This window comes from Fundulus heteroclitus, chromosome 23 (genome assembly GCF_011125445.2).
Source record: "Fundulus heteroclitus isolate FHET01 chromosome 23, MU-UCD_Fhet_4.1, whole genome shotgun sequence".
NCBI lineage: Eukaryota > Metazoa > Chordata > Actinopteri > Cyprinodontiformes > Fundulidae > Fundulus > Fundulus heteroclitus.
In genome coordinates this window covers 11233480-11254851 of record NC_046383.1, presented here as the reverse complement: position 1 = coordinate 11254851, position 21372 = coordinate 11233480, and the positions used below count along the sequence as shown (strand labels likewise).

The 21372-nt window shown below is 41.2% G+C and overlaps 1 protein-coding gene across 1 annotated transcript; it reads right to left on the bottom strand.

Annotated features, from left to right (window-relative positions):
• Positions 1 to 6870: 6870 nt before the first annotated feature.
• Positions 6871 to 18033, bottom strand: LOC118557290 (T-cell leukemia homeobox protein 2-like). Its single transcript, XM_036126947.1, is given in 5 exon segments — positions 6871 to 7087; positions 10290 to 10527; positions 10795 to 11007; positions 17027 to 17063; positions 17066 to 18033. Coding segments are annotated over 5 exon segments (1224 nt in total). The 5' UTR covers positions 17585 to 18033.
• Between the last annotated feature and the right edge of the window lie 3339 nt (positions 18034 to 21372).

Below are 21372 nucleotides of genomic sequence, written 5' to 3'. Positions count from 1 at the left end.
CGGGGTTAAATTGTCCCTCTAAATTCCCCTTCGGTGTGTAAGTATGTACATGCATTTTTTTATGTTTTTTGTGCCTCTGTGTGGCCTTGTGATGAACTGGCTGCCTGTAAGTTGCCATAGACTTACAGGCAGCTATAAACATTTACATGTTAAGAGTAGAAACCTAGACCAAGTGTACTGGGTCAAACCTTTAACTTGACACAGAACCCTGTTTTAAAATAACCTAAATCTGTTTGTTTTTAGTCCTGCAGCGTTCAGAGTATAAGAATATTTCCGTTAAAGAAATGGATCTTTTCATCCGGCCCAGTCGCTACTGCAAAATGTCTTTAACCCCAAACTGTAAAAGATAAAATAAATTGTATTTATATTCAGAATCAAAAATCAAACAGCAGAAAATTCTGAAGAAATCAAATCAGAAAAAAAAATCTACCATTTTTTCTTTAGGTGATGTTTTAGCATGAAAAGAACCCAAGTGCAGATGGTGGCTGTGGGAAAAACAGAGGTTTTAATAATAAATAAGGAAACTTACAAGGGCAACGGCCGGAGGAACAGGTCGTGGAGCCCAGGTTGAATAACAGGCATGATAACAAACAGGGTAACACAGGAATCTGAACAAAGACAAATCAGCTGCTTAAATACTGAGGCATGATTAGAAAAAGGAACCAGAAGAGCAATCAGAGGAGATGTGGAGCAGCCGTGGCAGAAGGAAAGCAGGGAAACTGAAGGAGGGAGACTAATTAACACAGAGGAAGCTGAGCTAGGACACAAACAACCAAGAACCAAGAGGGAAAGACTAGGAAAGCTCTAAACTGATACTACACAAAGGAATTAAGGGTATGGCAAGACCTTAATGGCAATAATAACACTAGGGTATGGCTGGACCTTGTCAAACATAAATGAACAACAAGGAAAACCAAAACCCAAACACTTAGAGATGATGACACTTTCAACTTTTCCCCAGAGCCTAAAAGTGTTTCATTTTGCTGTCGATGTTTGTTCCCAGTTAAACTTACCCACGAAAAAACTATTTAACAAACACGCCTTTCAAGACTCACTTATATACTACTGCCAGCCAAATATCATGTGAATACAGGATTCTTTCATGCATATATTGGTTTAGTGCTACAATAGCCACAGCTCCCATGTTTGCCTTCAGCGGGATTACTCTTAAAATCCACTTTTATTTTTATTTTCCAAGTGACTCAAGCTAACGGACCGTGGCAGGATTTCATCATCAAGGACCGTGAAGGCTTTTGTCAACAAAGCCTCACATGTCAGCACATTAGCAGTGAGCTAATACACTTTGGCACTTTTTAATAGTGTTTGCTTTCCTCTGAAATCAAGCAGCTGTCAAAGCATAAAACGGGTGAGAAGCACCACAGTGTGATATTATTACATCTGGTAGCCAGAAAGAGGTTAAGGTCACTAAATTATTCCTGCGGGAAGGCGTCAATCAGGTTTTTTCTTAAGGGGGGTGAATGGATTTTTATTGCTTATGCACAGAACTTTTATTTGATTACCATAAAAGTGGATAGGTTTTTAAAGCTATTGTTTAATTTTTGAACTAAAACTCAGACTTTAATCGTTTTCGGCGATAAAAGATCTAGGAGTTGCCTTAAATGTTTACTCTGTTGTGTATAGACAGAGCGTGACACATAGCTCTGCGCGGTGAATAGCTTTTCGGTGCCTCTGTTCAAAACAAAGTGTTTGATGGAAAGCCTGATAGACCATGAGTCTTGTGTGCTTGTTCATCTCGTGCGGTGACATTTTATTGGATAAGGACACAGCGCTTTGGTGGAAGCGGAAAGAGGGTGTGTGTGGGGGGGAAGGGGGGGGGATCTTTAAGCACCTGTAGGAGAACACAATGCACGGGTACGAAAACAGCAAAGGAAGGAATTTTTCAGAAATGGGCCAAGTCACGTCTTCAATGCCTCTGAGGGCGAGAGATGAAAGCAGGATGGAGTCGAGGAAATGGGGGTTGAGGAGGCGTCACCTGGAGAGCTGCCTGCTACTGACAGGATCCTAACCAGGCGGGACGCTCTGAGAACCTGACCTACGCTGACCTACGTTGTCCGGGGTGGCTGCATGCGCAGACAGCCGTTCCCAACCAGGTCATCAAATCGGCCCCAGCTCATCCGAGGAGGCTTATGCAGGCAGATGCCAGTCGTCTGCGAACAAAAAGGAGCGCCTTTCCAGTGAGGTTTGCGAAACACGCACGCTATGTGAGACGCGGTATTTGTCAGCCGCAGCAGCTACTGCCAAAACTAACAGGAGGCCGGCGTTGCGCTCACGGTTCAGTGAAAATGAGCGATTCGGTGCCATGGCGAAGAGACAAAGCACAGCGGGGAGCATTTCCTGTGACGTTTGTGGGTATGATGGTTCATTTACAAGCAGGCAACCTGAATGATATGTTTACTGCTCTTCTAAACAGACTGTTTTTTTGTGTGTGTTATGACTGAGATGATAAACACTTCCACGATAAAGTGGATGGGCTGATAGCGAACTGTTTACGGCTGTCTGGCGTGTCGGTGGTGAGGATTGACAAAGACTACAATGGGACCCAAATGGGACCCGGAGGCGAGGCTCCAAAAACAGGAATGACTGTTCAGTTTAAAGCTCGTCAGCTCTTATCATCATGCCTACACTGTACTCACACACATATGGTCATGGTAAAAAGTACAAGCTCTTTCAACTGAAGGGTTTATTTGCAGGCTTATGAAGAATGATAAGGACCAAGTTCTGGAAATGTTAAAATAAAACTCAAAGAGCACAAAAACCAACAACAAACAGAGTATCCTCAGTCAGAGGCTTCTTCAAATCCGCTGCAATGCGGATCGCTACAGGAGATTTTCCCTGCCAACATCCATCACTACCTACAACAACTCTTCGAAGAATTTGGATCAATAGGAGTTACAGCAACATTTAATTTCCCTCTGGGATCAATAGAGCCTATTTGACTTGGAACTGAATTTTAATTAGCTATGGAAGCAAAAACCGTGGCGATAATAAGCGATGCGAGATGAAACCCACGCTTTGCAGCAAGGACCCGAGGATTTCTGTAGGACCTCGTCGGTCTTTCACATCGCTGGGGAGGAATTTTTCGCCCTGCCATTTTTTTTATTACAATATGGCTTTTATCTTTAGCGTGCCTCAGGTTTAGCCAAGCGTCAGCTGTCAGACAGCGGGCCAACGAAGAGGCGTTTAAGGCTGACTCAGAGACTGCAAGGTGCAAAGGGCCTATAAAGCCCAGATCATCACCATCAGAATTGGTATGAGTCAATTCTGCTGATATGCTGGGTTTGGTTTCTGCCAGACATCTCTATTTAGTCTCATTTGTTTTCAAGACACATTAATCCGGAAGTCTTGTGTTTCATACAGAAGGAACTATGAACATTGCTTGTGAATAGCCATTTTGCCTTTCTCAAAGTGATGGTCGGTATCCACTGTTTCTTTAAGCTCATTGCTGATGTCTTTCCACCTCAGCATTGTGTCCACACACACCTGTACACAGCAGAGCATCAAGGTAAGCACCCTCCCTAACATTTATAGAGGTGATTGGTTAATCAAGTGCATCAGATGAGCAGCATCCAGCTGCTACGTTGCCTCCATCCTGTGGAAGCTGCAGGGAGTTATTAGATTTCCACACACAGCTTTTCCATTTTAGCATCATGTTTGGTTGATAAATAGCATGGAATGTGGGTCACTTCCGGTTAGGTTTAAGTAATCCTAAAGCGTGAAAAAGCTTTCTTCAGTATACCCTTTACAGGTAGTTATCTGTTTCTTCCTTTTTCTCATACTAAAATGTTTGAGATCATCAAACAAACGTCATCAGACAAAAACAAGCCAAGTGAATCTTTAAAAGTAGCTTTAAAGCCACAATTGAATTCATTAAAAGAAAGAAGCTGCTATAAAGTAACAGTTGGTATACAGAGTCAGTCAGAGCAGCTTGTATGGGGAGCAGCCAGGTTTAAATAGACTGGGAACAGCAGGTTCAGCTGCTCCAGGTGAGCCGCGGACACCTGGCCACTCCCAGTTCACCTGAAAGCTCGGACCCAGACAGGCGGGGGTCCTCACACTAACACCTGGTGACAGCTGCTGCCATCAAGCATTTGTCATAACGGGTAACGAGCCTTTTACGTTGCTGTGGAGGAATGTTGACCTCTTCTTGGCAGAACTGTTTAAATTCAGCCACATTGTAGGTTTGTTAATAGATTAATGTGAACAGCTTGTTTAAGCGCGGGCCAAAGGAGTCTGGATTTAAGTTCTTACTTTCTGTAGGTTTGACTTTTGTTATTTGTTTCTTTTTTTTTTAAGATATTCCAAATCAAGCCGGCTGGTGTGCTGTGGATCATTGTTCAGCTGCATTACCAAAGTGTGTTTGATCCCAAGGAGCCAAACTGAAGTCTTTTATCGACGGGATTTTCTGACAAAGAACAGAATTTGTGGATCCATCATTTAAAGCAAGATGTGCTGTGACGCAGCAAAGGATCCCCATCCCATTACTCTACCACCACCATGCTTCACTGTCGGAATGATGCTCTTTTTCTGAGATGATGTGTTAATTTTATAGCGGAGATGGAAGCACAATTTGCAGCAAGGTTTAAATATACCTCGGCAGGACACGACTATTTTTCCCAAACATCAAGATGGCTGTTGGTAGATGTGAGTCTGGACTTAGTTATCTTTGTGGTCAGGAGTGGTTTTGACTTTGAGACTCTCCTCTCGATGCCATTTCTGCTCAGTCCGTTTGCTGCTGTTGAATCGTGAATCTTTGACCTCAGCTGAGGCAAGCGAGGCCTGCAACGCTTTGGAGGTTCTTCTAGGTTCTGCTGTGTTCTTCTGGACGAGCTTTTAATGCAACACTGAAGTACATTTCTGGTCAATCAGCAATTCCTGGAAAGATTTCTCAGTGTTTCATATGTTCTCCATTACAGATTAAAGTTCCTTCACCGTAGTTCTATGAAGTCCCAAAACATACAAAATGACATCATAATCTTTTCCAGACACATAGATGTAAATCAGTTCCTGAATTTTTTTTAAGATTTTAAAAATCTTTTTTATTCTATTTAAGTTCTATTTCGTTCTATTTTGCAATTCTACAGGTCAGGCAGAACTCAGTAGGTTAAAATTGAGTTCAGCTTTCCAAAAATGGGGTGTTAATTCCAGATTTAAAAAGGGAGTTAAATATATATTTTTCCAATGGGGCCAGGTTGGTTTAAAAAGCTGTTTTGCTTAATGAAAAACAAGTTTGAAAACTTCTTTTTACATTTACCCTGCACATATTTCTCTTTAACTGTGTCCAAACAAGCAAAAAACAAAAAAAAAAGTCTGTGAAAGGTCAAATACTTTTTAACAGCACCATATTTTTGAAATGTAGACTGACCTGGCAGGGGGAAAAAAATCATATGGAAAAAAACTTATTAATGCAAATATTTTTCTTAATTCACAGCAGATATGAAACAAGGAAAATAGCAAGAATGGAAAGCATGAGAAGACCTGGAGGAATGACACACGTAATGTAGTTCAGTTTTCTTCCATCTTTGCAGAACAAATCTGCCATCAAAAGTGCAACACGAATCTGTAGAAACAAATTCTTCATCTCAAACCTTTGCGATACAGGAGAACAACCACTGCTGTTCTCCGTCCCCATGTTTTAGCTTGTGCTGGTATTGATTTCAAACTTTAATTCATCCATGGAGGGTTTTTCATCCTGCCGTTCAGCACCGCCCTGCTCCACATGCACACATGGGAGCTGTAGTCATCAGTTTTTATGGATTAAAAAATAGCTTCCGTGCTCCCTTACAGATGCAGGTCGGTGGCATCTTACCTTTGGGTGGTTTGAAACTTTAATGCGTAATCACAAGCAAATCCCGTGAGGCTGGCTGCTCCCTAAAATCATAAAGCATTATTGCGTCTTTTTCATAATGGTGACAAAAAAAAAAAAAAAAAAAAACGGCTGCTGAAAGAACCCAACAAGAGACAGACAGAGGCAAGAAAAGGAGAGAGGTTGGTCGTCGTTTCAAAAAGTCACAATATCTTTTAATATAAAACACTTTTGATTTTAACATAATGAGGAATCCATCATCAGGGCCAATCCGCTACCACTCGAGCAGTGCAGCTGGGGAGGGAGATCCACCTCGACCGCAGCTGACTTCAGTGGTTCCTCTGAGTGCACACAGAAAAGGATTGAAACATGCATTTTACTACATTGTACAAAGTCAGAAGCGAACAAAAAAAAAAAAAAAAGTGGAGGCTGTATATTTCCCAACACTGGCAATGAGCCTCCTGCCGCCTTGCAGAAGGGGGGGAGGGGGGTCCGGAGGCAAATGAGGGGGCAGTCTTGGAAGTTGGGCATGTACAGAGGTGTCCGTTTGTTTCCTGGCACTTAGTGGGGAAAGTGCCCTCTTCTCTTTTAGACCGACAGCTGAAGGAAAAGCGGAAACTTGGTGTAAGGCAGGATATGACTCAACAGACTTCAGATTTCTCAGATTAACACTCGTAGACTTGCTTAGTTTTGACAAAGAGCATCTAAGTGCGGCTCCTGCGCTCTGAGGTCCGCACAGTGTTATTTGTGGATCCTGACAGTAACATAGAGCCGTCTCTGTCTACGTTCGCTCCCCCCCACCATGTTGCTGGTAATGATCAATGTGTGAGGAAGCGCAGTGTCCACTCTCAGTCTCTCCCTGAAAAGCAAGCACCATTCTCCTCTCTCTATGATCTCCCAGATAGGCGAGAAGACTTTGGGAGGAAATCCCTCACTTTTGTCCTTTTATACTGACGGCACTTGGATAAAAGGCATTTCACTCCAAACTTTGTCCCTTTCCCCCTCCCTCCCGTTTCTCTTGCAGACACACATTCACACCCACACGGTCACACCACAGAAGCCACAGAGGTGACGGAGGTCACCTTATTGTCTTCTGCCCAAGGCTGCAAGTTCTGCAGGGCGTAGAGGGAGGAGTTATGCAGGCAGAGGGGATCCGGCTGCAGCGGCTGGCTCAACGTCTTCTGGAAAGCCTCCTGCTGAAGCTGCAACATCAGCCGGTTGGCCTGCTGCCTCTCGGCCTCTCTTTCTTCTGCAGTTTGCCTTCTGTGGGAGGGAGGAGATGGACCATGAGTGGAGGATCGTTTAAAACCAAAGTCATGTACAGTTTAATGGGGCATTTAAATAAAACGGTCTTTATGTAACACCTTTGCATTTTAAGCAAGGTGTTATTTTTAGTATTTAATTTGGACTTTTTTGCATTTTTTGATCAATTCAGGTCTCAAACATGGTTAAAAAATAATGGAAAACGATTTACTGCACATATTTCTTTTTTCCAAAATTAACATTTTGAACACATTCTTATAAAATGAGAAAATATATACAGTATAAAAGAAAATATATTATTTGCATTAAGAGGAGCTAAAATGTAAGATGGCATTCCTAATAAAAAAATTCTACTGCAGAAAATGTAGAAATATTTCTGTTTTGTTTATTCCTGATAAGAAAATATGAGCAAAAATAATAAAATAAAAATTTATAATCAGAAATGACTTAGCTATACTTTGTTTGTTTATTTGATTATAGTAAAACAAAAATATTTACAATATTTACAATTAAGGCTCATTGAAAGACGTCATCAACCAAAACCCTTACGCACAACAGGGCTCAAAACTGAATAAAAATGAAATTAACAACAAAAACATCCTTAGAAAAATGCAGAGGTTCATCTTTAATTAACACTAATTCCCAAAAAGATGAATGTTCATACTTTTCCGACACAGAGTCTGACGCCAGGATAGGACAATCGAGTAAATAGAGCAGGAAACACGTTGCAGGTGCAAAGCTGCTCATCTGCAAGTAGGCTGCTGCACCTGAATATTTATTCAGCTCCTGTGCAGCAGGATTTAGCTCCAGGCCAAGATGGCTGCTGATTGACACGAGTGACAGGAGCTGACGAGAGATCGTGGCTGACGTTGGGAGGGGGGGTGGATCCTGCCTCAAGGTGAAAGCTTACATCTGCTTCTCTGTTTGTTTCAGAGTGACACCAGTAAAGCATATCCTGTATATCCAGTACAGCAATTAATTGACGAGTTGATACTGGCGTGGTGATGTTTGATTTCCAAACTGTGGCTCCACCTCTAAATAACACGATGCCTTTATTTTGCACCTAAACGATTAAAGAACCGAATCAGATCTATTGCAAATGTTTTCAAGCTCAGATAAAAACGAGGACTGATCTGTATTCCTGTGCAAAGAAACCTGAAAGGGGAGTTGTGTCTGAAACAGCCGATGTTCTTCAAATCCACAGTGAAACCCGAATGGTAGAATGACGAGCAGGAGCACACCTCTGAACACCCCCTCTTTCACGCACACCAACCTCCATCCATTAGCCACACATTATTGTTAACAGCATTATCATAATCCGATTCCCCGGCTGTTGATTCGATCATCGTCTTGTTACCAGCGTGGTCGTCACGCAAAGACATCCCTCACGCTCATCCGATCAGATGCAAGACGAACGGAGGGGAGCGTTGCATAAATCTCAGCAAAAGTAGGAAATCAGAAAAACGAGTTAAACCAATTCCCCTGCTACCCCCGTGACAGGCCGCTCAGTCAGGATACGCTCTGCTGGTGTTTTATTACGAGCAGACTCGTTTTATTACAACCTGTGTTGCAGACTCAGAGCGGATGACGTCACTGTTGGGAGCTTTTTGTGCGCGCGTGTGTGTAAAATCCACCGTTTTATTCCTTTAAAGCAACATTCAACAAATTAGAGAGCCTCGCAATGCTTGAACGTTTTCACGATTACGTAAAAAACACCAAACTTTAATATGCATTCTATTGGTGTTCTATAAGACAGGCCAACAGTAAGTAATGCATGGTTATGAGGTGGAAAGATAATTATATGTTTTATTGCAGGGCGAGTGCATGCAAACCCTTTTTCTGTTTTTGCTCCACATAAAATTGCCTCATTAGGAAAAGGAGTTTGTTTGTAATGTAATCTCTTTATAGATAGAAACACTAACACATTGAACACACTATCAGTGAGACATAATGGTGGCAGCATCATGCTGTGGGGATGCTTTTTAGTGCAAACGTGGAAGAAAACTTGCTGGAGGCTAGACTTGATCCTAAACGTACAGCCGGAGCTGCCAGGGAATGGTTTATAGCTCAAAACCACATCTGTGTGTCAGACACGCTTTGCCCTAAATCTGGTTGAGAATCTGTGTCAATACATAAAAATTCACGTTCGCAGACAGTTCTTTTGAAAAAAAACGTAGTCTCTAGATGTGTGAAGCAGCCAGAGACATGCTCCCTAACACTTACAGCTGTAATTGCAGCAGAAGGTGGCTCTACAAAGTGAGTAATGAGTAAATCTAAGCTGCTCTCTATTGATTTTAATTTATGCACCAAATTTAGACATTTATCATTTTGTTTCCACATATTATGCAAAAACTCTGTGTTTGCCCTGTCACACAAAATCCAAAGAAAATGTAATGACGTTTGTGGTTATAATGAGAGAAAAAGAGCCGTGTTTGCTCACGTAAGGCAATGTACATACGGCCAGTACATTTACGGCAACATGCAAAAAACCTTTTTAAATGTTTTTCAAGTGCAATGAATATGAAAAACATTTAGGAAAGCATTAAGGTCGTTTAAACGTGAAAGCCCTTAAGGTAATGTCTTAAGGTAATTTAACGCTCTGTAATTTGCTTCTGAAATATGCGTCCTGCTCCTTTAACAATGGGCAGTGCATTATAATTAGATTTTCTACTCATTTACCTCCAAATGGCTATAAACAACAGTCAGGATGAAGCGTGTGTGCGTGTGTGTGTGTGTGTGTGTGTGTGTGTGTGTGTGTGTGTGTGTGTGTGTGTGTGTGTGTGTGTGTGGGTTTGGCAGACGGCTCCTCCTGTGAGTGTTTCAGTATTGCTTTGGACAGCAGGTTTCTAAAAGGCCTTTCAGGAGGCGCACCAGTGATTGTGCTTGGTCAAGTGATCCGGCCCTCGACAGGCAGCTAGGCTAAGCAGAAAAGGTGTCGTGTCTTACAAGCCCTTCAACGCTGCAGCTTCAGGCAGGTGTGCCTCGGGTAAGATTTTGGTGGGCATGTTCAGAAAGGCGGTGACATCCAGAAGCTGTCGGGTTATGACAGAGGCAAAGCGCGATTGTCAGGTAAAAACGTCTGAAGCCTCTTTGTTTCACTTCGAGGAATCAGACTGTGGGAGGGGGAACAAGTGGAACAGAAAAAGGACTTGCTTCACTCCCCGGTGGATGAATATCCCTTCCCCCTTTGCTGCAGTCTTACCGCCATTTTGTCCGTCTGTTCTGAAACCAGGTCTTGACTTGTGCGTCGGTCATCTTGAGGGCCTTCGCCAGCGTGGCCCGCTCAGCCGACGCCAGGTACTTCTGCCGGTGGAAGCGTTTCTCCAGCTCGCAGATCTGCACGCGGCTGAAGGACGTGCGGGGCTTTTTTCTCTTGGGCGGCGTCCGGTTCTGGTACGGGTGGCCGATGCGGCGGGTCACGGAGAAGGGCGAGAGGGCGGCTGGAAAACGGGGCAGGAGAGGTCAAGACGTTTCACTCTTACAAAGACCTAAGATGTGAATTTTAGTTCACAGTTCTGGTGTTTCTGAGAGCTGCTTTTAAATAAGTGATGCTGATGATGTGCGTTTTACCTGGAAATGCAAGCATGCGGAACGCAGATGAATAAGTATGACGGACTTCACGAAAATTAGCCAAGCCAACGTAATGTTTCAAAAGAGATCACCTGAATGGGTAAGACATGGTTATGTAATGGTTGGGGGTGACTCACCTGGGCAAGCCCCCTTTGGAAAAGGATAGTCTGCCAGAAGGCCATTGCTGTCTCGCAGGTGAGCGAGCTCGGGGTAATAGCATTTGGCTAATGTCTCCACCGTGCTCCAGACAGGGACTCTGCCGATGTCTCCCTTGGGGAGAGGACAGAGGGACCCGGCAGCCTCCGGCCCCCCTGTGGCCTCCCCAGCTCGGCTCTCCTCTGCCTCCTCCCCTAAAGGAAAGGGAGACACAGTCAGGTCCCACATCTGGAGTACAGCAGCAGCCGGGCTGGCACCAACCCACAGCGGCTAATCACATGAAGGAGTCCTAAATGATGAACAGACTCTATTTTAATGACATTTACTGCTGCTCTCTTAAAGTTGGTCTTTTTTAAACCACAAAATGAGATATGTCTCATTCAGAGAAAATGAGAGAGGACTTGCGGGGTTATAAAGATAAATCAAACACAAACAGGCCATCCGTAAAAACTTTGAATGAGTTTTTAATGTCGGAATGAAAAAAAACGAATGAAATACAGAAGCTAGGAGCAGATTATCCTTAAACAAAGTAGTATCTGGTTTAAACAGAGGGATTAGCACAAAAAGTGGGTCAAACATTAATTACGTCATTAAAGCTCTAAAGCTGTTAGATATTTCCAGAGCGAGAGGATTTACATGCAAACGATACAGATTTTCACATCATATTTCATGTATTTTTTTTATATGAGGGATATGGCTGACAACCCAGGGCACCGTTCCATCTGAGAATGTCGGGAGTAAAAAAAAAAAAACAACTACCTGTCAGCTACGGCCAAAAAACACATTTTGATTGCATTTTTGCAGTAAATTGTGCGTGAGAGTTTATCAAGGTGAAAGCGGCTCCAGAGCTACAAGTGGCTGGTTGGACTTTCCACTACGGCTCTTGGTAACGTTGGCTTTAAATGATACAGAACCAGCTAGTGATTTTAAGTATAAATATAATAACAAAAACTGGTTTTAGCGCTTTTATTTTACCAGTATTATATTTTTTGATCTATTTTTCTTGTCATTTTGTTGGAAACTATGTGGGGTTTTTTTAAACATAATTTTCCACAAATAAGAAGATCCCTTCGAACATGTTTAAATGTAGAAATCTTTTTTTTTAATCTGAAATAAAAATAAAAAATGACAACACATTTCTTATAGTAGATGTTTATAAAAAATACAATATTTTTTTTTTCAAAAGGTCACATTTGTGGCTCTAAACGAGCTTTAATTAGGCAGACTTGGAGCAAAAATGGCTCTTTATATTGTGAAGGTTGCAAACCCCTGAGCTACACAATTAAGCTGGAGGAATCTAACCCACAGCTTCCAGCATGGGCCTATTCAGGGGGTTGTTACACTCTGTTTTATTTTAATTAGTCTGATATGAAGGAATCAGTCTAGTTGAATAAGTTTGTTGGCCAAACATTAACTGGATTAGTCAAAACACAATTCAAGATTCATAAAACCTTTATTTTATTGACGAAATTACACAAAAAATAGCTTTTCACCTCCTTTTTTAGCATTTTGCCTATCTTCAATTAAGAGAAGCATAAAAACTACAACTGGTTAAGCCTGATTAGTCTGAAAATATGTTGTACGTAGCTTTTTGTTTCCTTTTCTTGATTTGTGTCTCTTTAAATGACTAAAAATAAAGCGCTCACCATAAGTGTTTTTCTTTTCTGCACCTCGCATGCAGGATATTAATGACAGCTTATCCTCTGCATCATAAAATATCTATGAATCCTGTCTATTTTGTCAGCCGTGGGTAAACAGATGATCGATAAATGTAATGGGATCGTTCGTCGCAGATCCACTCTGCAGCCATTCTCGTTCCGAGGCTGAATGGAAATAAAATGCTAAAATAAACCAAGGAAGAAAAAAAAAAAACGTGCGTGTTTGTGTTGTTTTTTTTTCCCTAGCAAGCTGTTTGCCGGCTGTCTTACAGGGTGTTTATTTGTTTTTGTTTTGTCAGAGAAGATCACCAGGAGCCGAAATGAATATGAAAACATCTGCATAGGTGTCCCCCCCGGGGGGGCTGTGTGCTGCTGCTGCTGCTGCTGAGAGAGTTTCAGCGAGCTGAAAATTCATTTGCCAGCACACACGATGACAATTTGGATGGGAAATGGGACACGAAGCTATTACTGGTGCTGCAGTCATTTCCAAGGAGCTGCCAGAGTCCCCTGATGGTGCTGAACACGATTGGCAAATTGAGGCACACACGAGCAAATGATTTGTAAGGAAAAGATGAGCAGCTAGATTCTGCTCTAACAGCGGGTCACATAAAGTTTACATCAGCGGCGTGGAAATTAGCGGCGCAGCCTCGGCGTCAAAGCTGCACGTTCGCAGCAGGCCTGACCCTGACCTCGCTGCTCTCTTCTCTTATTGTTATTTTTAATCTTCTATGATATTTTTATTGCATCGTAACACAACTTCACATTATGTGCGCACTCAGATAATCGCTCAATAATAATAAAATGGCAATTGCACCCAACTGATGCACCCTTTTGGGATATGGACAACCCTCGCTGGTATTTAATCAAGACTTTAAGCAAACAAAAACCCAGTTTTATTTCTATAGCTTCACTATAAGTGGGTTGCAACACCATTACAGCCATTACCATTGACTTTTAGAGAATCTTTTTGCCTAAATCAGCTTGGAGCCTTATGGGTCACGGAGGGAGAGCACAGAGGAGGCCTGTTGTTGCTCCCAGCAGCAGGTCTGGCCAAATAATCCTGCATTAGGAGGCTATTTCAGGCCATCTGCGGCCTAACTAATGGGCCAGGCACATACGAGCACGTTCAGAGGCAACCAAATGAGCTGCAGGCTCTTTTGGAGATGCCAACTGCAGCAAGGCATTGCTTCACAGCGTCTGAAATGCAGCTGAACTTAAGTTTCATATCGAGCTGTTTTAATGCATGAGCCAGATGTAAAAGCTTTACACCCAAGGCTGTGGAAACTGTGCGGAATACAAATTAAATGGCAGTAAAATAACTCATTTCATGCTTTATGACTAAAATTGTCAATGCACAACTTTTTTTTGATAATACTATCATTGTTTGCAGAATAACAGCAGCATTTGTGACATTTTGCTGTTACATATTACGTTTTTGGTTTTAAATGTAATAAAACAGTATTTACAGCTACAGTAGGGCTCAATAAAAAACAGTGGTATGTTAAATTTATGGTAATAAAAAATATTGCTTGTAGTAATTGTGTGTCATAATTATTTTTTTTTAGGGCTGACATGAAAACATGTAATCAGTTTAACAGCTCAGCACACGAAACCTTCCAAAATAAAATAAAAAGCAAATAAAAACAAAAATCCTCCAAAAATAACTCGAGCTGTACTCCTTTATCAACCGAACGGGGGAAAAAAATCGAGAACAAAAATGAAAGGGGTGGAAAAACAACATCTCTTTTTCTCCGTAACACAATTTAGCATAGGCATTATCGAAAGAAAAAAAATCTAAAAATGCCACCGTGGAGAATATGTTTCCCATAATAAAACCACTTATACTTAATAACACTTCTCTGTGACAGCGCCTCCCTTCCCCACTGCGGATATTACCTCTGCAGCAATCTAATAAATATATCCGCGAAGGATTCTTAGGGGGGATATTGAAATATAACGTGAACATACATTGCTATTTATTACACAACACGGGACAAAAAGGAAAGGACTCTGGTTTCCGTCACACTGAGATAAAAACAAGCAGCACAGGGAGGAGTTAACTCTGTCACTGCACAGAGAAAGGCTGTAATTATGCTTTATTGCTGCTGGGTGAGTTATGGAGCTGCTCATCTGCATCATGGCACTGAAATGCGTCAATAATCCACATTATTGATGCATGGTAATCATGATCATCATTATCCCTAATATTAGCGGATGTGTGGATGCTACAATTGGTCGTTTATTACCTGGATTATTTCGATTTTGTACGAATTTATTAATTTAAGTAAATTCTGCTCACATTCCACTCTACACCAGATTTAAAAAACACTTACACACTATTAAATATCTACCTGTTTATTCGTTGTATATTTTGTTGCTTGTTTTATCAATTTTTAAAGTTAAACATTGATGTCATATTTAGTAACAAACATTGCTTGTTATTTATATGAATTTTACATTTTAATTCAGCTCTAAGGGATGTTAACCATTAAACCTAAATTATATATTTTATTTATTTGTATGTATTGGTTTTGTTTTCTTTTTTGTTGTTGTTTTGTGATATTTTTTTTAAATGTATTTTAAGGCCTCCGTAAATTTTCCAAAATTAGAAAATAAAAAAGGAAACATTAACCCTGAACCTTAAACTCAACTGCTTTTATAAAAAGAAAAAAAAATGCACTTGTCAAATTGCTCAAAGGGTTAGATTGACCATATTCATACAAAATAAATCTAAACTAGAACATAAATCAGGTCTGGCTGGTTGGGTCTCAGTCCGTTTTGCTCATGTGTTGGTGAGCCTCACGGCGTCCTCTGCAGCTTTATTTTTCTTTTTTACGCCTGTCTGGTTGTGCGTTTGGCCCCCGTGGTGAACGGTGGTGAATTTCTGCCCCACGCGTGGTGAAAAACGAGAGTCTGCAGCGCAGTTTGCAGGTTTTCGTTTACATCCCCGCAAAAACGAGCTCCAATGAACGGCAGAATTACTCGCCGCAAAAGCCTTTTGGCAAAACGTTGAGCTGATTTGAGCTCCACTGGAGCGATTTTTGCCTCCTCCGGTTTCATCTTGGAAAGGAGGAGAGAGACATTCAAACTTGCCAGAAGGAGAGATGATGTAAACCTTTTTATAGGAAACAAAGCGCAGCAAATCTGTGATGTTTCTGCGTCCTGCTGGCGGAAAGGACCGTGCAGGGTCTTTGGGTGATCAATACAGAGGAAAGAATATAAGCAGCGGAATAATTACGCAAAGCAGAGAGGAATTAAACGAGGGGCCCTCTGTGACTATGAGTAAAATTGATAAGTCTATTTACACTGTATCTTTTTGCAGATGACATATCGTCCACCATTGAATAATTAATCAGGTAGCAGGAGCTGAAATATGAATATTTAATGCGTGGAGAGTAGGACGCCTACGCGCATTTCCAGGATGTTTCCCATTTTCATCCTATAAGAATATCATTGAAAACTGCAAATCAAAATCAATTTACTAAGAACATTTAATAAGGTAACATGTTTAATAAAAGAAAATGTAGTCACGTCTTTTAATGCATTAGTTTATGTATGAATTTTAGCTGTTACTTTCTTGCAAATTGACATCTCATATTTTAAGTTTTTGTTTGTATTTATTATAATATATATAAAAGCCAACATTTTTTAAAGTTCCACTCAAAATGCAAATAAGGACTCAGAGTATATATTTAGTTTTATTTTTAGAGGTGTAAATGTGGTCATTAAAAGGTTATATATATATATATATATATATATATATATATATATATATATATATATATATATATATATATATATATATATATATATATATATATATATAAAGACGTGTCAACTATAGTTTTGATTAAAAAAATACTCATCATTATAATTATTGTTGTTTTTTTTTGTGGGGGGGGGGGGGGGGGTTTGTTTCTGTTTGAACAACAAAATTAGGAGCAGAAACCATAACGCTTGTAGAGTTAATTGCAATGTTGGAGTTGTTACTTCGACAAGTAGTTGAAATTCCAGGCAGGAGGAAAAAGTAATAGAAATGGTGTTTAAATTAATAATAATAATAATAATAATAATAATAATAATAATAATAATAATAATAATAATAATAATAATAATTTTGTCATGTTATTATGTCTGTAACTCATCCTACTGCTTTCTCCAGTGTCTCAAAGATGAAGGAAAAAATCATTCATCCTCATAAAGGGAAAAAAATGGAGAGCGTCGTTATCCGTCATCCGCTGTAAATGGAGAGTGATTGTCCAATACTGATTCATCAGCACGTCTGTGTCAATTTCTGCTCTCGTTCATCAGGCTGCCCTTCCAGCATAATAACAGAGACTCTGTGAGCGTCTATATGATGCGTTATAGATTACAACATAAAGATTAAAACATCCGCACCCGCCCCCGCCTGCACAACTCATCTCTCCTTTTCTATTTATTACAGTTACAGTGACTAAACGTTTGAATTTCAACAAGATGCGATTGGGTGACGTAACTCCATCTTAAAGAAGGGGGTAGAAAAAAAACATGACGGGGAGATTTATTTATTTTTTACCTGTTAGTCTGTCCTTGGCAAACCTCCTACTGCTCTCTCAATCCACGGGAAGGTGAAGTTCGCCGGGTTCCCCATCCCCATCCCGTGCACAGCGGGGATTCCGGGGGGCGGATGAGGCGCGGCAGCGGCCGACGGTGGAGGCGGGGGCGGCATGGGTCTGTGCGCCGGCACCCGGATCACCCCGCCCGAGTTCCCGGAGTTCACGTTTACGTTCATGTTCATGCTGACGTTCATGTTCATGTTGACGTTGTAGGAGCAGGCCGGGTTGTAGACGCTGTTGTAGCCGTTGCTGTACACGTTGGGGGCCAGCGCGTAATCCGGGTCGCCGGTCCGGTTGGGCAGCATGCAGCCGCTGGACTGGTCCGAGCTGTTGAGGATTTGGTCGATTCCGAAGCTGATGGGTTCATGCTGCTGCTGGTGTGTCTGGCTCACCTCCTCGATCCCGGTGTGCTCCATTTCAGTGGCGATCTCACAGGATTTTCTAGAGACGGGGGTGTTTTCGAGTCTAGGGAAATGAAACGACTGCTCTTGGAGGACTGTTCTGTTCAATCTGAGCATCAACTCCCAGGAAACCAACAACGCGTCCGGTGCTATCCAAAATCATGCCATTATTTCTGTCCAGCAGTGGGAGCGGGTGTTTCCTAAATTAAAATGCCAATCCGTCTGGCTAAAAAAAACGCTTATCCTATCCATCTTTGAGAGCAGTCTATCCGTGTATTAGAAACAGGGAAACCTTTCAACGAGGGGAAAAAAATACCCCGTCGACGATGCGCGAAGATTATCCAGAGTTTACTCACTGAGCAAAAAAATCCGGGGTTCTGAGAAGAACCAGTTCTCTGGAGAGACTTGATGCGCTTTGTTCGCCTACTCTGGCACAGGCAATCCATACGCAGGAAACATGGCAAAATAGCCGATTTCCTCAGATCAAAACGAACACAGGACAGGGAAAAAAAAACCGGGACAAGCCCGAGGAAGCGAAAAAACGGGGCGGAAAAAACAACAACAATAAAGCGCTGACCTCGCAGGCTCGGATATTAATTGGAGGTGAGCGCTGAAGAGGGCTCTGTTGTGCTGAATGGCGAAGTGCACTTGCAAGCGTTTCAGCAGGTGAGATTGCCCTCTGCGTAACAGCGTCAAAATCAGCCATTCAACCAGCCAGCCCTCCCTCTCATCCCTCACTCTCCTCCCCCATCAGGACAGTTGTTTTGCTCGGATGTCTTAAAGAGGCCGCAGCACGTTGTGCGCAGCTTTTCCGGTGCTCTGGGATACTGCGTTTTGAGCCGACGTTATTGCGCTTTTAAACTGAAACTAAAGACGCATCAATCGACCAGAAGTCCGCAATTGGCAGGTCAAACGTAGATTTATTTCCCTATTCATTAAATGGGTCAACCTGCACGACTCGCATCGCTTTCTACCTCCAAATGCACCAGCGACAATGATGGATAGGGACCATCTGGTTACATCTTCGTTTTCTGTTTGAGTTCTACGTTTGTCAAAGAACCTGCATCACTTTTTAACTTATTCCGTTAAAAAGTGCTCCGATTCCGACCAAAAAGAATACCGGAAGTAGGAATTGGCCATGAAAAGCGTTATGAGCGCATCTCTAATTAAATCTGCGCCATGGTAAAATATTTTGAGAAATCCAGTCTTTTCCAGAATAACATGAAGGTTTAATTTACCTTAATTGTGACCCATCGAGTTTCAAAATGCATAAAGAAGTTAACTAGTAATCATTCAAATAAAACAAAAAATAAAATAAATGAACATGTCCATAATTGTTTTTAAATCACAATTAATTGTTTTATCTATAGTTAAATTAAGTTGTTAATTTAATTTGACTTAAATTCACAGATACTTCTTTTTACTGACTTTGTCTTTGCAACAAAAAAACGGGTTTCTGATTGGTTAAACTGCTAAGTTCACTTCCAACAAATTATCTTGACTAAGGCGATGTTAGCTCTGCCTATTCCTTTTAATGGGTAAAGTTCAAGACACATAAACCATCTGATCCAACGGACAGATCCGGACAGATTTTTATCCTGACCTACTGGTTGTATAGAGGATCCCTCTACGGACAACCGGATACAACCGGGTGGTAAACGCAAAGCCGCATTAGCTTCTCAAACAAGCTCCAAGAACATCGCTGTTAAACTGTCTTTATATCTGATGTCCTATCATGGGTAAGTACTGTTTATTGAAATGTTTCGTACATTCGTTCGTTGAGCTCCTGGTACAACAATGCTGAGGTGTGTGTTTCCGGACGACCTACATGGGGATGGACCTAGCCAGAAATTGTGTACAGTTTATGTTGCGTTTAAAAGATTTTGCTCTGTTTTCCCCAGAGCGGATGTGTATTACTTTGCCAACGTGTCTCTCTTCCTGTCTGACTCATGATTCTTCCATCAAATCACTGCGCAGCTCCAATACAGATCCAGGAACGTAGAACCGCAAACGAGTCTGCCCGGCCCCATTCACTTCAACCAGGTCTATTTCTACGACTTCAATGATTCCATTTTCCGTCGGATCGGACAGTTTGGTTGTGTCTCGGCCTTAAGTCTGACAATCAAATAACTAATGATGTGCTGCAGCACAAAATTAATTAGATGTGTATATTATATGTAAAACTATAATATATAATTATTAAAGGAGATACCTACCACCTTAACTCCTCCCGGCCAGCAGGTGGCGCACTTACACTCTCCTGCTTTCGTTCCAAACTTCAACTGTACTGTTTGCCAGCATTTGCATAATGGTTAGAATTAGCAAACATTTAACTTAGCAGTTGAGAAGGAAAATCCTCCTCCACGTGGATCCTGAGCCCCTTTGCTTCCTCAGAGTTGGCACCAACATTCAAAAGCTTGACGACGTTCATCCTCATTTTGCTTCATTTTATGGTCCGCATGAATGTGGGACGTAACACTGATAAGCCATTTCTCATCGATATCCCGGAGCTACCATGATCTGGCCACAGCTGAGCTCTTTCTCACATGACTTCAATATTTTGGACCAACCAAAATGTATACAAACAATAATGTTTTTTTACTATATATTTATTTTTCAGTAAATTTATACTTTCATTTCTGCACCACTCCAGGCGATCTGTGATGTGTTATATTTTTAAAAGAAATAATCGTCTTGATGAAAAAGTTGTAGCTATGAACTTTGCGTACAATTTGTTTGAATGTCTATTTATCATTATGTTTTATTTTCACTTTCCTTGATTGTTGGATACATTAAAGCTGTTGTTTAAATGAAAAGTGTTTATTGAATTGTGACACTGCGGCTGGACCTCCATAGTTCCATGACTTTGCAATAAACGAATACATTAAACCAACAGCCCTATTTCCCCCTTTATTCACTATTATTAATTTATATGATTCAATCAAATTAGGATAATTAATCTGTAAGGTTCCCCAGATATATTTTTGGGCCAGAGACTGAAGGGCAGTGACGGATTTGGACACTTTAGGAAGCGTCTGCTGCAGGATTTATTTGGGAACATATCAGCAGAGGATTTTAAAGTCCAGGGTGGGTCATAATTATGCGAGTCACTGTCTATGGCAATTAAAAAGACCACAGTGAACCATCAAAAAGCTGGGTAACAAAAAAAAAACTGACTCCAACAAAATACATCAAATAGTGAAACAAGACCGGGTTGCTATACAGTGACATGATCCGGATTGTTGGGGGACCTGCACGTTTGCACCTCTGCATTTAGCAGCACAACTGAACACTGGGCAGATTTACGCGAGCGAGGCGGGGATGAAGCAATGATTTGGTGGCGAGTTTGTGGGAGATGAAGCCATAAGTTAGCTGACATTGTCTGGAAATGTGCAGCTCATAGGGCTGGTTAAAAGGCGCTGATTGGCTCATTGCAACACAAATGAATGAAATGGATAGATAGATAGATAGATAGATAGATAGATAGATAGATAGATAGATAGATAGATAGATAGATAGATAGATAGATAGATAGATAGATAGATAGATAGATAGATAGATAGATAGATAGATAGATAGATAGATAGATAGATAGATAGATAGATATAGATAGATAGATAGATAGATAGATAGATAGATAGATAGATAGATAGATAGATAGATAGATAGATAGATAGATAGATAGATAGATGTATTAAACATATAAAAACTAGGATCCGCTGTGAAAAGTGGCGCATCTGATTTGCACAGATTATTTAACCTTTATCCGCCTGAAGCGACGACGTTGATCGCGGGGTCTCTCAATAAACATGAAAAATGGCTCATAATTAAAGCGCGACACGGGGAAAAAAAAAACGAATTTAATGATCACGTTTTATTACGCACTTATTTCACTTTTCGTGCGA